The 20,134-nt window shown below is 34.2% G+C and overlaps 1 protein-coding gene and 1 long non-coding RNA gene across 4 annotated transcripts; one reads left to right on the top strand and one right to left on the bottom strand.

The window, feature by feature from the left end:
• The first annotated feature begins 318 nt into the window (after window positions 1-318).
• On the top strand, window positions 319-11,444 carry LOC127830947 (antiviral innate immune response receptor RIG-I-like). 2 transcript variants are annotated; one of them, XM_052355889.1, is made up of 17 exons: window positions 319-659; window positions 2,743-2,997; window positions 3,745-3,879; window positions 4,218-4,592; window positions 4,758-4,820; window positions 5,114-5,521; window positions 5,835-5,936; window positions 6,181-6,345; window positions 6,593-6,681; window positions 6,904-7,161; window positions 7,384-7,546; window positions 7,758-7,844; window positions 8,168-8,343; window positions 9,021-9,162; window positions 9,272-9,511; window positions 9,773-9,940; window positions 10,290-11,444. In XM_052355889.1, the coding sequence occupies exons 2-17, from the start codon at window positions 2,868-2,870 to the stop codon at window positions 10,913-10,915; spliced, it is 3,327 nt and encodes a 1,108-aa protein (XP_052211849.1). In that variant the 5' UTR covers window positions 319-659; window positions 2,743-2,867; the 3' UTR covers window positions 10,916-11,444. The 2 variants fall into 2 exon arrangements, with proteins under 2 accessions (XP_052211849.1, XP_052211850.1); XM_052355890.1 differs by lacking the exon at window positions 319-659 and adding an exon at window positions 2,259-2,380.
• LOC127830948 (uncharacterized) lies at window positions 6,896-18,146 on the bottom strand. 2 transcript variants are annotated; one of them, XR_008026336.1, is made up of 3 exons: window positions 17,801-18,146; window positions 17,101-17,296; window positions 6,896-7,005 (listed from the first exon to the last, which is right to left on the bottom strand). It is a non-coding gene; the product is annotated as an uncharacterized LOC127830948 (long non-coding RNA). The 2 variants fall into 2 exon arrangements; XR_008026337.1 differs by having other exon boundaries at window positions 17,856-18,146.
• Window positions 18,147-20,134: the final 1,988 nt, after the last annotated feature.

Here is a 20,134-nt window from a genome sequence, read left to right as displayed (position 1 = left end):
ATTTAATGACACAGTTCAATACATGCCAAAATCGTTGAAAAGGTCCTTTGTATTTTGTGACAAGTTGACACTATTTTTATTTTTAACTTCCTATGACAAAAGTGTAGACCGCGGCCTACACGACATGTATGAAGCTACGCCCCACGAAGCAGTATGGTATTCAGGCCAAACTGCCTTCTGAAATTTTAAATTTCAATCAATACTTTATAAAACACATTGCAAACAAGTGGCGATTCACTGATCATCCAATAAGATTACTGGAAGTTGAAATAAGCGTTCTGTGTTACACGGGATTCCGATAAGTTCTATAATTACCAAGCTGGAAATTACTCATTTAAATAACCACCAATGAGGATGAAATTAATAAGTTTAGTGTATTTAATAAATTAAATTATTTGCCATTCACGCGATTTTCCTTTCAGGAAAAATGGAATTGTGATATCTGCATATCAATATTATAGAAAATGAAAGTGAATGTATATTATAGAAAACAAAAGTGAATGGCGAGATGCGTTAATAGCCGGTTGACTTAATGGGGTTTTCCGTCGGAATTTTCACGTTTTAACTATCATTAAAAGTTGGAACAAACGGTTTGGAATATTTGAATGGTTAAAACAATAAATTTAAATCACGTTTGTTTGGAGGCTTCTCGTGTAAAGGTGAGTTTACTGTTCAGTTATTTTCGGTGTGACGTGTATATAGGAAAATTAACCTTATTCGGACAATTTTGTTTAAAATTCATTTCTTCGACTTTTCTTACAGTGATAACAGTCAACTGCATTTACATGTTAACAAGAAACAATAAACACATTTTTGATCATATATACGTTTAAAGACGATGCGTGCAACGCCATGGCATACTAATTCTTTCTGTTCAGAAGTAAAGTTCAGTTTCATATCTATTAACATAGTCCTCGATGGCCAGTGTATATACAAAGTGCACGATACATTCCATGAACAGACCAGCTAGGTCTAAATGGAAGGGCGCCCCAACCTTCCCTTCCGAAGCCCCGTCCTGCCCTTCCGAGGCCCCGCCCTGCCTTTTTTTATAAAAATAATTATTGTTTTACCTATGATTATTTATAAATCTCTTATTACATTGTAATTAATTTGTCCCTCATTGTAGACATTTTATTTGCATGATTTCATTATAATGGGAATATTATACTCTAACAATTATTAATAACATAAAAATTATTATGCAACAGGAAGCATTCCAGACACGCCAGCGCCCTCGAAAGTGCCCTTTTGTCAAAATACTGCGCCTGAAAAGTGCTCTAAACAGCCCCTCCCCCTACCCTTTTCAAATATAGTTGGAGCACTGCCCTTCATATATTGCAAAACTTACCCGGAAGTGTTAATAGCTGATCATGTTGTATTGCTTTTTCAAACATAAAAAACACCTTTTCACATTATTTTGTTGTTGTTTGATTGTCACGATAAAAAAAAGTTAATTATCCTCATATTTATTTCATTTTAAGAAAATGAATTCATCACTATTCTGCAGAAAAATGTTTGATTTTGATAACCATTTGATTACATAAAAATAGCATACTCAATAGAAGTGATAAGCTTTTTTGCGAATGTGTTTGACAACATGAGTGATTTTAAAATATTAATGACGAGTATTTTAACAACCTAGTTGGTTCGTCCCTATCGATAGAACATTGCAAAGTGTGTTGTGGTTCAACTGATAGGCTTTATTACACGATACATTTTACAAGGCCCTCGTGTATACCCGTTTATAATCTTATCGACTTTTAAAGATAATTACCATTCATGATTGAGACGGATCGTTGAAGATACCTATATAGATATTATATACACACGTTATCGGCCATAACGCTTCCACTCGGTAGCTTATCGGTAACAATAAAAAGCCACTAACAAAATCGATGTTCGAAATTTACTTTTTTGTTCAATGTTCCTTTTAGTGAATTATAAAAATCCTCGTTTACTGCTACACCAATTTTGTATTTTGTAATAACCGTGTGTACATGCCGGTATGCTTGCCTCCTGGGGAGTACCTTTTAGACTAAGAGTGTATGCAAATGAGAATTAGTTGTTCTTTTGTATTGATGTGATATACGCAAAATTAAAATTATGTAGTAATAGGTCTGATATTAATTTCAGAAATATGAATAAAAAATTAAACAAGCTGTACACCGGCAATGTAAAAAGGCAAAACAGTGTAACATTGCCGAATAAAACCTGTATTACTCGGTATACGAGTACAACACTGTGTCATTACAGTGTGAGGTTGATAATATGCCGTTCGTTATCTGTATCGCATAGACGAACGAAAATGCTTTCAATAAGTGCACTTTTTTCTTCGTCATTTCTCACGGATAATTTAGAATGATGGGCGATATTTAAATAGGTAGGACAAGGTTAAAGTTATCGTATAATAAGAATGCATCTGCATTTGCCGTCGCAAACTTAAGAAAGATGACATTTATAAAGCTTATTAATTACGTTTTAACAGTAAATAGCTATATATTGTGTATGATATGGAAGCAAGGTAGCTTAAACCAGCTTACACCTGTAGGCAAAAGCTTTTGCGGACACGAGTTGATCCTGTGGACAATGTTACACGTAAATTTGAACATTAGTAAAGCTAATTGATAGTGTATTATCACGTTTGCATAAACGAAAATGGTTTAAGTTGTTGAACAATAAAATAATGCAGTGTATTAATTGTTTTACTTACCATAAAAATGACAAACGCCTGTTTTTACCTAGATCGAGCCTACCATTTGGGTGTTTTCATGACGGTGTGTATAATCAAGCTGACATACTGTTTCCCTGATGTGCCTTACTAGCTGAGGTTATTTGGCCTGAGTTCGCCTGCTTAGGGAGCTATTAAAATGGCGACCAACGAATTAACAGAGGATTATCTGGAAGAGCAAGTCCTGTTTTGGAGAAAAGATATCACGAGGTGCATACAGAAACCAACCCTCGTCTCCCAACTGGCCGCTCTCGATGTCATAAGTCACGGTAACTATCTGGTTTGACCTAAGAACTAAACGCAATAATTAATCTACTTCATTGAATATTCGCATTTGTTTACACAGTACAATCCGCCGTGATGAAAATAATGCAGGGGGACCTCATTCGTCACCCTGGAGGTAAACCGTTTTATAACATATGTAAACATTGGATATAATTATAATAAAGACGTTTTCTTACTTGATATTTTTTGTATTGATGTTTGAGTTGTATAAAATTATAAATTGCTTAAAGTTACATTTTGTATACCAAATATATGACACAATTGCTTGGAATATTATAATGGCGGCACATGCATCTATAGCCACCCCCCGGCTTGCCGCTTTTTAGTTATGGTACATGTAACTCTGGGTCTTATAAACTAGACGAAATAACTGGTGCTCTAGTTCTAAATCTTGGTAGAGGAAAACTATAGACTTGGGGTATTCAACAAATTAACATTTTCTGTACGTTATTTATGAAAGTATTTGTAGAACGTATCGTAAGTTTAAATCTTACTGATCTTTATTAGAAAATCGTTTGGCATTAAAAACATAGATTATGAACAAAACCCAGCTCGAAAAATGTACTTTGAGGACTTGACGTTGTTGATATTCATTGAACTTTTACATTATTTACATTCCGTTTAATGCATAAAGATGCCTTTACTATGAAGATAATACCATTAACACTTGTATTAATTATTGTTAACACATAACTTTGTGCAAGTCAGACTAATATGATTGCTTGTTGCAGATGCATCAATGAAACTTCATGACGTCTTCACAAAAAATATTGCTTTAGTTGCTGCTGACAAATTGATAAAAGCCGTCTACAAGAGCAAAGCACCTAACAAGTGGTCTTCCTTTCTTAAAGCACTCGACGAGGAAGGTATGTTTGTTGAAAGAAAAGGTTGATCATTAGCATCGTCGTCGTCATCGTTATCATCATCATCATCATCATCATCATCATCATCATCATCATCAACATATTCAACAACAACAGCAGCAGCAACAACAACAGCAACAACAACAACATGATAGTCAACTGATAATCGTCATCAGCGTCATTTAATAAACTATCATCATCAGCAGCACCACCACCAGCAGCAGCACCACCAGCAGCATGCGCAAAACAACTCAAACAACACAACAATTGTTACATGTATGTTTTTTATTTAATATTCGTCGCAAAATGTTGAATTTTGGTAATGTTTCCCATATTTTTAGGATTAGTGTATTTAAAAGAACTCATAGAGGAAGGCGCCCACGGAACGCCAGAAGAACGCGAACATGGTCGTAAAATGATCCAGATATTTGCTCCTGAACTGGAGAGACGAGTTGAACCTCTCGATTTGTTGCCTGACTTAATTTCACGAGATGTAATAGATAAAGACGACGCAGAAGCGGTCCGTAGTATGCAAGCGAATTATGGTAGAAGCTATGCGGTTGTATGTATGTACAGACGAATACAGAGTCGTTTACGTCCTGCGAAATGGTACTACGAGTTTCTCTGCGTTCTTAAAATACAAGGATATGAAGACATTCTGGACATTATGGAACCGCAATTTTTGAAATCACCCACTGCCTATATCCCAAAGCCAGGTACATTATAGAGGATTCTTAAACAATCAGTAAACTGTTAAACTTACCAACATTACTATGTCATGTCAATCGTATATCATAGAGACATTATTAAAATTGTATATTAAATGTATTCAGTGCAGGGTTACGTATCCTATTGTTTGATTAATGTTTGATCCTCTGCAGGGCATAATTGGATACCAAAGAAGCCATATAGATGTAATGATGAGACTGAACATGTTTTAGAAGGTAGCAATATATTTAGGTCGGCACAAAATGTGAACCAAACTATATTCGACACTTTGTTTACTCTTAATACTACCTGATTCCCTTAATCATTGGATCTGTAGATGAAATGTTAACCAAATGTCATAATTATTTATAAACGTACTGGTTTGTTCATATCTTCTTGATAACTGGTGCAATGACAGACACAATTTTCCTTAAGCAATATAATTAAATACATCTTGATGGAAAATTCAATTTTATGTGAATACAAAACTTATAACATCCTGTTAATGAATTACACATTGTGGTTGCAGAAGTTCACTATCCCAGTCAGGAAACGAAACTGAAGTCCAATCCATCCATCTGGAATGCAAATTTAAATACTCAACATAGATCCCCTGAAGGCTGGTTGTATGATCGCCGAACTCAAATGATGTCCCTTGAGCCGGAGACCATTTCTGAGTCGACTTTTCATAACAGGGATCGAATGCATTTTGCTCTAGCCCACAAGGTGTGGCAGGACTTGGACAGAACTAATGGTTGGTCCAGGAGGCCTTCATTGACGTCCATGTCCATATCATCAGAAAGCTGTTCACATATTTCTGATGAGGCTAGCACTTACGACGGTCCTCTGCATTTGCAAGTGGATCACGCTAAACGAATTACCGGAAACCGAAATGACATGCGTATGAATCGAAATCCTGAAAAAGATGTCAGCTATGGTAAATATTTGACAAATCATTACGAACAACAAAGGCATGTGCATATTTAAATTGTTCTATTAAAATAAGTGAAATGTTGTAACGATAATGCATTAAATGCTAAATATATGAGTTATACCTAATTATTATTTGTATTGAAAGAAAACACGTTCAATATAAATTACTATGAATGCACTTTTGTGCGACGATTAATGCGTTCCCAAGATCTTAAAGACAATGCATTTGCAGTAACACACAACAAGATATTGTGGTTTTGTCACAGTTGAGATCAATTAAATTAACGTATACAACCTTTGTTATTTCTGGGCTGCAGACAGTTCATCGTCTCAGTTTGATCCGTCAGAAGACACTGATGAATTCTGCTCTGACGATGAATCTTCATTGTATGACGACATCGAAACTATGGAAGATACAGGTTGGAATTGGGTTGAAACAAAAAGTTGAGAAGAAATACTTACTGCTCCACGTTTGGTTAAATTTTGTGCACACATTTGTACACATATATATTATTAACATAAGTTAACATTGCAATTAAATGAATATATTATTCCGTGCGACGCAAACACTCTGTTTGTCTTGAATTCAGCCTAAATGTAATACAATATTAATGAAGTTTTTTTTAAGTACCGAGTTTAATTATAATTGATTGATTTTGGCAGAAGATGATATTGAAAATTTCGAAGATAGTTTGGAGGATTTCCAACTGGAGCTTGCGGAAAAGGCTCTACAAGGTCACAATACGATTATCTGGTCGCCAACAAATACAGGGAAGACTTATGTGGCCTTGAAAATAATGAAGGATCATCTTGTTAATCACCCTGGAGGTATATCGCCAACTTCGACAAGATGTTCATGAACCATATAAGCTTAATCTATGATACATCCTTTTTTATCCATAATCGATTTTGTTAAGTTTACAACGAATAAAAAAAAGTTTTTTAAATTGATTATTAGTCATAACTGTATTTTGACATATTCATAATTTGATTAGTGTGAATTTAAAGTTCGCGGGATATACAAGTACATCCGCATATTTAATAATATGAGATTTGACAACTTTTCCATGTTCAGGACGTAAGAAGATTGCTTTTATGGCCAAAACAGTCCTTCTGATCAAGCAACAAGCGGAGAGAATAATAAAGCATCTCCCAGATTTCAATGTAGGTTAAATAAACATTCGTCTACCGACTGTTAAGATTCGTAATTATATATGATACTGTGTCATGTTTTATATATCTCTATTTGGTCTACACTTATGCCCATTTATATAAGCACATATATTCTATAAAACATCTTGATATATTAAGTGTTTAAATTAACAGTTATTTCATAACAATAGATGGACGTTTAAATGATAATAATCAAATATCATGCCTTTAAAGGTGAAGCTTGCGAATGCCGACAGCGAGGAATCCTTAGCACTTGGGGCGTTCATGGAAATGGTGGACGTGTTTTGTTTCACTCCGCAGATTCTAGTGAACAACCTGAAAAATGGGAGCATTAAACGCATTTCCGAGTTTTCATTGTTAGTATTTGACGAGTGTCACCATTCTAAGGGGTATGGTCCATATACCAGTCTGTTGCACATTTATCTTCTGGAGAAGGCCAACAGGACTGTACAGAATGCACGGCTTCCACAGGCGAGAAGAATTATTGTCCCATTTAATAAGATAACTGATTGAATGTTACCGTAGCGTAAGCGATATTTATTTACCATCATTCAATAATATTGTTGAATACAACGTCATATATTTTATTCACTAAAATTGTGAAATGGTTTTGTAAGTCAACTTGTATAAATGATCCCTTTTCATGGCTATTCATATCACACGAATAATTTTTATCATTTATGGGATGCGCAGATTGTAGGCCTAACAGCTTCGTTGCCGGTTGGGAAAGTAGAGACGGTTGACGGTGCTCTCGATAGCATCATAAACCTATGCGCAATGCTGGACGTTAAAATCATATCTTCAGTCGAACGATGTATAGAGAGTCTAAAGAAAAGGACATATGTACCCAACGAAGGTAAATACACAGAAGAGAAGTTGATATAAAAACGTAAAAATCGGCGAGGTCCGAATTAAAGGATGTTCTTAAAATAGGCAATTCATTAAAAACGCTATTAACACAGTGTTATTTTTACTATGCTCATGGTTATTTTATAGAGTTAATTTGTTTACATGATGCTTTTAACTTATTTTGAAATATTTAAAAATTTAAAAATGCGTCTTTAAAGAAAAAATACCACTGGTAATTCGGACATCTGATCCCTGTGGAAAAATACTTCTGGAGCAGTTGTTTGAAGTGGAGAAACTTCTTCAAGGTATTCTACGAGTGAAATTTGTATTGAAATACAAAGAAGTGTGTTGAATTTGTAAGCATGAAATTATTAATGGACAGTTTGACAAAACATGCATGTGTTAAATTTGTCAACTTTGTCGCAATGTTGCATAACCATTGATCTTATTTTATATCATATACTTTTTTATTATTTAAGCGTAAAATTATTTGGTATATAACATTAAAAAATGTAACCTATTTGAAAACTGACTTTGAATAATCTTTTTAAGGCGATATATATCAGGAAACGTGTGTATGCTTTTTTAGACTATGCATGTTTAGTTTGTATTCTTGTATTTTCTTCAGAGACAGCTCTAACAAACCCTGAAATGGTTTCCGTAATGTACGACAGCAGTACTATTCAAGAAAGGGAGTCCCCGGCATATTACAAATGGGCGATGGATGTGGACCGCATAGCAATGCAGAACGTGAAACACGATAGAACCCGCAGAGACATTCGCGCATGTGCTAGCTACATAACGGTTCGTGTTTGCTTTACTGGTGCAAGGTTAAGCTGTTAACCTGATTTATCGCAATATCGGGCTAATTAAAACAAAACGGAAATCAAATTTGAATTCACAAATAACATTATTTATGTTAGATTATTTAGGAGGGAGGGGGAGGCTAAGACTAACGAAAAACATCAACCGATGCCATAGAAACATGTCGTCATTGATTATACCGCACTATTTGGCGGCTTTTAGTTGGATACAAAGTAAGATTTATAAAACAGGTTGTTAATGCAGCAAAGAAACTGCAACAATGTTTTAAAGAAGGAATTTATCGCGAATGAATATTATATATAATTATTAAATACTTAGAGAATCTGAATTAACTAAATGCTCCTTACCATTTGGAACAATCCGTCAATCAGACATATTACTATACAAACATTGTAAGGAAAAACTTTGAAAAGACTACAGGCAAATTATCGAGATGTAAATGACATTCCAAAGAATGGTCTTGTATTGTATTGTATAACACGATATTTTGGATATATTTTCATGCTTAACGAATATGTATATAGACGCATCAGTACCTTAGTTTTTCCATTGTATTTCGAATTAATCCTTACTCAAAACAAACCGTGAACAAGTATATATTATTTTGCAAACTGGCATTTACTTACTGACCTGTATTTGGTTTCGCAAATATACAGATTTATGCTGCTGCCTTGGAAATAAACACGCTACTAGAAACGGAGGACATTGCGAGATTTCTTGCCCAAAGGAACAAACGCGACACCGAAGCCAGTGAGAAGCTTACGGAACTAGAAAGTAAACTGCTCAGGCAGTTCAAAAGTATGCAAGCATTTGTCCTCTTTGACTTTTTACTAAACAAAGTTCATTGAGATTAAAGCAATTCTAATGTATTTTTTATAACAACGTCGATCCCCTATTTGATATGCAGGAGTACAAGCTAACCTGTTAAATGTGAGCAAAACAGCCGGGACTAACCCAAACGTGAGAACAGTCTGTGACAACTTAAAAGAAATGATGAGTAAGGACGAGGTCGGATCCAGAGCAATGATTATGGTGAAGGCACGTGTCACGTCTCGTGCACTGGCAAGATTTATCAACAAAGACTTTAAGTCGTATGGAATTCGGGCGAAAGAGCTTTATGGACAAGCGGATCTGGGCGGAGAAGAAGGTATTTTTCTGAAGCTTATTAATCGCAATTACATCCTATATATTTACACTTCATGTCCAAACAAAAAGCAATATACAATAACACACATCTTTACATTTTAGTAAATGAATCGATAAAAACGTATAACTTGTTTAAATAATTTTAATAATGTGTGTGACATGCGCTTGCATATACTTAAAATTAGTTGATGTGTAAACGTATGTCATATCAATCGTTGGTTACTAAGACACTTTTATAGCTGTGAAATCTGTGTCGCCTTAGGAATGGACCAAACAATGCAAAAGACCATTCTTGATCAGTTCAACAAAGGTTATTACAAAGTCCTCGTATGCACATCTGTGGGGAACGAAGGACTTCATACTCCAGGTTGCAACATTGTAATAAATTACAATGTCTTGGGCAACGAAACTACAAAGATTCAAATTCCAGGTTATATAAGCGCCGTTCTGTGTTTAGTGAAAACATATAATATCTAATTCCAAACTTATAAATGACAAACGTAATGTAGCAGTGGCCACAACTTAAGTCATTTGTATATTAGCGATATTCTGTTTGTATTATCCTGTATTACATATGCTTTTTTATGTACTTGTTTAACGTATAAGAATAGCTGATGGTAAAACGAATTATACTCCTGACGATATTTCTGGAGTTTTATTATTTTTATACTGAATTAAATGGACCACTTGTTTAAATGTAAACGCACGCTTACATATATATTTAATTATCTGTGTAGGTACAGTATATTGCGCATTTATATTTATTGTAACTGTTTAAGGGCGTGCACGAAAGCCAAATTCGACACTCGTACTTGTCGGTACACATAAACTGTTCGACCACGATCGCATGAACGCATTCAAAGTTTTACTGATGAACCAGGCAGTCATACAATTTAAAGCTATGGACAAAAAAGAGTTGTCGATTCGAATTTCCGCACAACAGAAGAAACTGAGGAATGCAAATATTTCGAAGTTGGAACTCAGAGAAATGAAAATCAACAGGAAGTCAAAAGGAGTAGATTACATTATCAAGTGTCAGAGGTGCAAGACTCATATCTGTATGAGTTCTGAAATTCGAATCCTTGGCACAGGGCGTTTTCCAATAAATTTCGAGGTCACAAAACACGTCGAATTGAGTGAACGTAAAAAAGTCACGAGTTTTGATGGAATAAAATTGGTGAAGTCTGCTCATTGCAAAAGGTGCCCTGTACAATGGGGAACGGTATCCGAAACGAAAGGATTGGCTTTGATTTTTTTATCATGTGTCGCCGTTGTGTTTGAAAGCACTGGCTCGAGCCGACTTCAGTCTTACAAGAAATGGGACGATGTTCCATATGACTTTCCAACAATTGACGCGGCGGATATCCCTTGCGACTTTGAAAAAAGCTGGATGAGTGAGTTGTAATGCGCTGCTAAAAACAAAAAAAATATCTACATTTGTGTTGCTGCGCACATGTATCTAGATATAGATAAAGTACAATCCAGACATGACACAGACGTGTGCCTATTGTTATGATGTGTTTTTTTTGCGGACACTGGTTGTATTCTTATGACCTGCTGCACTGATGTTAACATTACACCATTAGTGCTGCATCTTTTCATGTTGTGTCCAATATATCGTGTTTTAACATTTTGATATTTTGTGTACATCATGTTGAAAATATAATTTTGCTTACGTTTGCCTAATAAGTTATGTTCGTAAAATCTGTTAATGATGTGTTAATTAGAACTCGCACGGGCCATTTACGTACTTAGCGACAAAACGACATATATGTTAATGGGACTCAATTCTAAAAAAAACTTACGAAATAAAATGTATAAAGTGAAAAGGTATTATTAATTATTATTGACTTTTTCATATGTACCATTCAAATTGAAAGCACAAACTTGTGCAAATACGTTGTAGATATTTGTAATAAAGATTGTTGATTGTTTCAATTTTTATTTTGATGTAATTTCCTTTTTAATTAAGAAAATGATGTTAACATAAAACATGTTTAAAGAACTTTTAAATTTTAAAATGTTATCTTTTTATCTAATATCTGCAATTAGAGAAAGCCTTTCTAAACTATCAATAAAAAATAATAATACAACTTCCGGAGCCTTTCGATATATATGTTGATGATTTGATAGATTACAAAAAATGTTATTTTAGAACATTTAACGACATGTAAAAACGAGCACAACCGTGCTAGATTTCACGACACAATTGTGCAGAAACTATAAAAATACATTTAATGCTCAGTTTAATATTTAGGCATCATACACGTACGCAATTCCGATATGTTTTACAATAGGAACACACGGTACTTATATGCTATACAGCAGTTACAAACGGACAACGATTCAAACAGTGATATGTTGTACAACTGCAACAAAGTTATCCGATGCTTATATGTTGTAACGAAGGAACGACGATGTAATTATGCTGTACAACAGTAGCAAATTAACGACGATAGTTATACTAATATTTTGTACAGCATAACCAAAGTATGACAATATGATATAAACAATTATACGTTGTTCAAAAGTGAAAAAGTAACGACAATACGAATACAGTCATGTTCAACAGTAACAAAGTAACGACGATACCAATACTCATATGTTGTTTTACATTTACAAAGTTAATTACTGATACCCAAATGTTGTACACAAGTTACAAAGTAACGACGAAACTAATACTGATATGTTGTGCACAAGTTACAAAGTAACGACGAAACTAATACTGATATGTTGTGCACAAGTTACAAAGTAACGACGAAACTAATATAAATATGTTGTTCACATGTTACAAAGTAACGACGACACTAATACTCATATGTTGTACACAAGTTTCAAAGTAACGACGACACTATAACTCATATATTGTACACATGTAACAAAGTAACGACGACACTACTACTCATATATTGTACACAAGTAACAAAGTAACGACGACACTAATAATCATATATTGTACACAAGTAACAAAGTAACGACGTCACTAATACTCATATATTGTACACAAGTAACAAAGTAACGACGACATTACTATTCATATATTGTACACAAGTAACAAAGTAACGACGACACTACTACTCATATGTTGTACACAAGATACAAAGTAACGACGACACTAATACTCATATATTGTACACAAGTAACAAAGTAACGACGACACTAATAATCATACATTGTACACAAGTAACAAAGTAACGACGACACTAATACTCATATATTGTACACAAGTTACAAAGTAACGACGACACCAATACTGATCTGCTGTACGTTACAAAATAAGTCCGAAACTAATATTGATATGTTGTACACCAGTTACAAAGTAAAGACGACACTAATACTAATATGTTGTACACAAGTTACAAAGTAACGACAACACTAATACAAATATGTTGTACACAAGTTACAAAGTAACGACGAAATTTAATATGATATGTTGTACACAAGTTACAAAGTAACGACAATACTAATACTAATATGTTGTACACCAGTAACAAAGAAACGGCGATACAATTACTTATATTTTGTACAAAAAAATACAAAGAAGCGGCGATACGAATATGTTGTACAACAATAACACATTAGCGACGATACTAATGCTTATATGTTGTTCAACAGTTTTCAAGTAGCTACGATATTAACTAAAATAATGATGTACAACATTTGCAAAGTAACAACGATACGTAAACTGATAAACAGGACAACAGTAACACAGTTACGACAATAACCATACTTAAAGGTTCAATTCAGTTATTCATCACGCTTTCTATGTAATTGGTACTTGAGTAAGCACAAATAGTGAGGTGAAATGGAGGAATATTGCATGACGCATGTATCTCAATGGAAACATTTGACCACAATGCACCGAGCAATTGCAAAATATGATTTATGTAAGGGGTGTCACATTTTTGACAAACCGTGTATTATTGCCTACTTCGAGTGTAATTTACCGCCATGATAGAACGTGAATGTTCTTAATTTTCTGAAATATTGTGGTCATGCATACTCAGAGCGATTATGGTTACATCCGGATAAAACGAGTACTTTATAAGTCACAATAGCTCATTATGTGAAACAATTACGACACAATGACGAAAAATGGAGGCGAGATGGTGCATCATAGATCATTTAACAAACGTTTCGCAACCCAAACTTGGTACATTGTAAATTAAGATACATAAAACGGGTATTAAATAACTACACAAAGAAATTGAAAATGTTGCATTCTATATATGTTAGTTTGCTATTTGATGGGCGGATAACTTCTAGGCGCTAACTAGTAGCATGACGTGATGGATCTTGAGGCGGATTCAATTTACAGTTAAGGATCACCACGGGAAGCCATAGCATTAATATCGAAAGAGAAGAGTCTTGTATCGACATAATTTATGTAAATGACAAATTTATCATATCTTTGCGATTATATATTTATAACATTATCATAAGCGTAAGACAGTCACTTCGATTATTTTTTGTCTAACCGGTGTACGATAAAAGTTTGAAGTGAAATCAGGTCATCATTACGAAATATCGTTCAATTACACATTAGTTTTAACTTAATTAATATGTTCAATTAGAATTTTAACGTTTGCATATCTTTTTTCAATTATATATAACTTGTCCAGAAACGTCGTAAGCGTATTTTATTATTTCACATTGAATTATCGACCTTAAACAAAAGTGTCAGAGAATTATATCATGTTAGAAGGTGCTGATGTCAGGAAATTTTTGAAGGAACGAAATATTTCTCGGAATTGACGATTAAGTGTTCATTTTTGGGTAGATATTAGTTAGATTAGAAAAACAAAACTCAACATTTAGTTTACACGATGTAAAATTTTTAAGACAAACAAAGCAAGAAAAACAGCTAATACTGAACAACATTAATAGTAATACTACTAACATACTAGCAATACTTCTTACACGTCAGACGTCATGCAACATATAAATTTCGCCCAAAATGCAGATTCCTAGCGATTATATTTAATTATTTATTTAAAAGTGTGGTCGCAAAGGTATTATTAACACATGAAACAGAGTATGGCCCTATCGTGTTGTTGTAATATGTAAGACTCGGCACGAGTAATACACGGATCCGCAAGCCTGGTCATATTTTTAAATCCAAATAAATTATACAACGATTGAGCTAGGTGAATTATGTGTGTCTTCAAATTCAATATGAGTTTGCATATTCTTCAAATAACTGCCTCGATCGACCATCAAAGTATCATAGGCATTAGCAGTGCAAATAAAGAGTTCCTCTTACATCGACTTTGATGCATCCATGGTTTATCGGGTTGGCCCCTTTTGCATGGACCAACCCGATGTGATTACTCCAGTTTTAATCAGTTTGGTCAGTTTTAATGCTTCTAATTCTGTCAATTGTGCACATTATCTCTCGGCGTGTGCGGTTGGAACTACATGAACTAATTCAAACCAGTGTACGATGCAAATTTGTTTGTTGTTTCTCTTGGTTACTTTCGTCATGTTTTATTTTGTGTTTGCCAATTGTTGTCTTGACATTAATACTGTGTTATACCCCCACTGACAATTGGAAGAGAAAAATTGCACTTCAATCAGAAGAAGAATTTAGGTATGAATTTAAAAGAATTTATGTTTCTGAAAGGGTGGATATATTATAACATGATGGAAAGGAATGATGTGATGCTTCAAGTTTCAACTTAAAAACAAAAGTCACAAAAATATAGTTTCATTAAAAAATAGTTCCATGAATGCTCATATAAAAACCATTTCTAAATAGACTATGTATTAAGTTTGCCTTTTACCCTACTGAGTACTGTGCGCGAAACTAAACTGATGGGGAAGAGGACAATTACAACGAGCGAGGCATGGTATAGGGGAGATAACCTTGGGTTATGGTTATGTTAGGGTTATGGAACGTGTCAATTCCATTCTTGAAAAAAAACAGGGTCTTTTATTTTGAAAACATGTGCTTTTATGTGTGTGTTATCAAACAAATATACATTGTAGGAAACGCTAGTTGACTTCATCTGACACACGTTCCAGTCGACGTAATTGAAAAGAAAACCCGTACAATAATTAAAGTAAAATGAGACACTTCGATATTTTATGACACGCAATACAAAGACTGCTTTCACAAACACGTTTCATGTCAATACTCTCATTTCCTAGCAACAGACCACATTTACACGGGAATGTATATCTGGTTTATTAACCCTTATGTAATTTCAAGATGTTTAAACCTAACGAAAGAGCCTTTCAAACAGTCATGTCGACGAAAGTGGGCTGTCGATTATGACGAACAGAGGATTGTATTGTTTCAAAAATAATTTTAAAAATACTTAGGCAAATAATGATGTATTGACTTGTTTTGAAATGATAATAATCTTAATAACAGTAGCATTATTTAACAGTTCAGTAACAGTAACAGGTCTTATTTATTTATGTCTTATTTAAACGGTTAAATTTAAATTAATCATCTGCTTTATGTCAAAGTTTATGCTATTTGAGAATCATATGATTTGAACCACGAGCAGTTTACACTTGGTGGTATGTCGTGAACACGAAGTACAATCCGTCCTACTTAACGTCATTAATACGTGATTGATTGTGCGAAGAACACACGTGTAATTGCCCTTTTGGCTGTGGCGTATTCGATGGTTGATATATCAATTTATATGCAAATGATAACTGAAGTGCTTTATGGTTATATAGCGCGGTAATTTAATGTAAATGGGATTTCTGTGAATAAGGAATGATTATAATAACGTGAAATTTAAGATAATTTCAACGAACATTGTAGTGAAACATATTCATTTATAAATTATATTAATAAAACATATACATAGTATAGCAATAACGTTTAATGTTTGTATTAGTGTCGGTGGTAACGTTTTTAAGTGTTGCCTTCTTAAATCGCTCTTGGACAACCGTTTAAATGTGATCCCTTCGACACGTTATGGAGTAAATAGTCCATCACTGGCACGTATTTCCCCAAGACGTGATTGAAGGAAACAAACACGTGAACTATTGCTCGCTACACTTAAAATTAAGAATTTCCCATCGATGTGTTTCAAGCACAACGCCACGTTATCAAGGTTATACGATACTTTCCGACATGCATTTGTTTTCGATATACTTCAAGCACACCGGCAAGTTATCAAGCATACCCTAATTTTGTCGATTAGTGTTAATCCTTGTTGTGTTTACCAATACGTATTTCTCCTCGATGTGTTTCAAGCACACATGCGCTGTATTAGAGCTACACTGCACTTACCGCTGCGCGTTTCTCCTCAATGTGTTTCAAGCACACATACACTGTATCAAGGCTTCACTGCACTAACCGCCACGTATTTCTCTTCGATGTGTTCCAAGCACACATACACTGTATCAGGGTTACACTGCACTTACCGCCAGGTATTTCTCCTCGATGTGTTTCAAGCACACATACCTTGTATCAGTTCTACACTGCACTTACCGTTACGTATTTCTCCTCGATGTGTTTTAAGCACACATACACTATATCTGGGCTACACTGCACTTACCGCCACGTATTTCTCCTCGATGTGTTTTAAGCACACATACACTATATCAGGGCAACACTGCACTTACCTCCACGTATTTCTCCTCGTTGTGTTTCAAGCACACCGACAGATTGTCAAGGCTGTCCACAAGCTCCTCCGCAGTGTCTACCAGAGCGATTGAATTTCGGTGGTCGAATTCCGGGTTTTTATCAAGCTTCTTCGCCGCCATGACGTTTATTTTACAACTTCTTTATTTTACTCTACTTTTTCTTTCAAGTTATCAACTAATAATAAAACAACGTTAACATCAATGGATATCATAAGAAAAGCCTGCTGGTATATGCCAAAATGTCAATTTAAAAGAAAACTTATCTGTTAAGTACAGCATTTTGATTTTGATTTTTTGTTGTACATAGCATTTTGATTTTTTTTTGTTGTACATAGGTAGTATATCTAAATGGACAAACTGTATAAAATGTCTTTTGATACGATATCAAACATTAATGTTAACATGTAAAACAATTATATAGAGAAATTGTTAAAGAAGAGTATCTTTCTTTTGGCAAGTATCCATTGAAATTCAAAGCGTTCAATCATTCAATAATATCACATGAATGTGAGTCACATAAAGTTTTAAATGTAAACAATTACTTAATAACAATTACTTTGTTATTTATCAGCATATATCATTTTATGAAACTTATTTCTTTTACTAGTTCTTAAACGGAGCAAAGTTCGTATGAACTGAAATGGACATGTATAGACGTTTTCGCAAAACGTATTGTTACCTATTGCCGCTAATTAGTAAACCTTGGTGTATAGTAAACATCATACAGCACTAACCTGTGTCCCAGTACTGAAGTGTCCTATAACTATAACCTTCTTTTTAGATCTTATCGCAACTGCTGTCGTTTGATTTTCAACGCTGTCTTTTAAATTTTCAACGTAAACACTGCTATATATAAGCTTAAAATCCACTTGTTTATAACAACAATGACACGTTTATATGAGAAATAATTTAAAGGCTAATGAACATATTGAAAACGTATTTAATTATTCACGTGTAACACGACTGCGTATCAAGTTATGAATAATATATTGTGGTTTGTACTGTCACTAAGGTTCATACACCTTCTAAACGTTGGTCAGGTTAAGACTACACTCACCGACAGAAATAAGGCGATTCGGTTAGATAGACAAGTACAACTATAAGAGTACATACATTTAAGTACGTTGGTTTGTTTATTACAAACGTTACACGTACTAAAAGTCGTTATCATCCTAACACAACGGTTTATTTCCGTTCCGGAAAAATCAACAAGCGTTAAATATTAGTTATTTTATCCATCTAAATTGCGGATTAAAAAGATCCTCATCCGAAATATATTAAATAATACGAATCGTCCGTAAGCCCAGTTTTCATAAAACCTGTGAAAACCAATTTGTTTAAAAAGCCAGCTTGCTCACTTGCTATTTGGTATGAAGACCTAATACTACGTCTAAACAAGACAACTTAAAGCAACAATTAGATTTTTTAATAATAAGTTTATTATACTCGTAATTCGCCATTTTTTCATGCTCACAAATACATCCTCGTTTATGGCAAGCGGTTCGACGCATAATCCCAAGAAACTAGGTTTCTCATGAGAACCTAGGTTCTCATAAAAACCTTGGTTCACATTTGAAAACTTGGGTTCTTGAAGCCATGTGCAATCTTCAAGCGAGAACCTGGGTTCTCATTCTGAGAACCTAGGTTCTCATTCTGAGCCATCGTATAATGGCACTTTCGCATTGTCGCCATCGTACTATCACACTGTCGCCATCGTATTGTCCCACTGTCGTCATCGTATTATCGCGCTATCGCATTGTCGCATTGTCGCCATCGTAATATCGCACTGTCGCCATCGTATCGTTGCAATGTCGTCATCATGCTATCGCATTGTCGCCATCGTACTATCTAACTATCGCATTGTCGCCCTCTGTATTTTAATGTATAACCACGATGGGCCTAACGGTATTCCGTAATACGAAGCCACGATACTATACACCTTCTTGTCATACTTTATAATGCAGCAATCTACACGCAGAATTGTCACAAGACTATCCTACCAGATTTGGTAGGATTTTATTTTTTGTAATAAGTATTTTATATGAAAAGAAGTATCATTTTCTTTTATATTTTGAAAATAGTTTTAAAGTCTAGGTTCAAAATAAACATGAATTACCTAAATAAATGTCTTTTTAAATGACAATGGAATATTATTGTTCCACGTGGCTTGGCTATCATCATGTGGTTGGTTATAAAGGCAATGATTTGATTCAGCTATTCTGGTTCCAGTGAAGTCTCTGTGCGGAGGTTGATCATGCATGGTAGGAATTTAACATTCACAATACCAATATACACGACAAAGAGGCAACAATATGATAACATTGTTTATTTACATCCATTATTGTAATGCCGTTTCACTGCTCTTAACATAATTTTTGATATACGCTGTGCGTATGCATACAAGTTTAAAAACAAACAGACATTTTATACCAGCCCATACAAGTGCATGTTAACTTATTGAACTAAATTTATTTTCATTTAATGCCTGATAACATAACCGGCTATTTCACTAATTAACACTGAAGAAATAAAGTTATTGTAATTTCATACCAGTGATGTTTTTTCTGCATTTGTGAAGACGAGTTTTCAATTATCTATAATACACATTCACATGTACGTTCTTAATATTAAACATTATGCAATTATTTGCAATCATTATCTACCTATTTGATACTAGATCTTTCTTATGGCGAGTACATAGGCATTCGAATTGCTATAGAAGGTATCGAAAACTAGTTTAGACCAAGATTACAACAGTTAAATTTGTATGGCATTTTAGTAAAAATAAAATTTATTAGTGTTCGATAAATGAATATATGATTTATTGTTACAAATTTGAATTGCTTTTACTTTCAACAAACAGAACACACACTCAAAATAGAGTGTACAATTAAGTTCATTAAAAATCTCATTTCTACATATAATTGGATAAACTCTGCTTATTGAATCGTAACCATTTTAAGTCATTTTTTTCTTTATCTTTGTCTTTTAAAGTTTAAATGATCTACTGCTT

Source organism: Dreissena polymorpha, chromosome 5, assembly GCF_020536995.1.
Source record: "Dreissena polymorpha isolate Duluth1 chromosome 5, UMN_Dpol_1.0, whole genome shotgun sequence".
Lineage (NCBI taxonomy): Eukaryota > Metazoa > Mollusca > Bivalvia > Myida > Dreissenidae > Dreissena > Dreissena polymorpha.
Note: the sequence above shows the minus strand (reverse complement) of the source record. Positions and strands in the feature narration are given on the sequence as shown.

Bases quoted from the DNA above. Each gene is read 5' to 3' on its own strand.
- LOC127830947 (XM_052355889.1), top strand. From the start codon at position 2,868: ATGGCGACCAACGAATTAACAGAGGATTATCTGGAAGAGCAAGTCCTG. The intron at 5,522-5,834 runs GTAAATATTTGA...TCTGGGCTGCAG, and splicing joins TGAAAAAGATGTCAGCTATG to ACAGTTCATCGTCTCAGTTT. The intron at 7,162-7,383 runs GCGAGAAGAATT...TGGGATGCGCAG, and splicing joins AGAATGCACGGCTTCCACAG to ATTGTAGGCCTAACAGCTTC.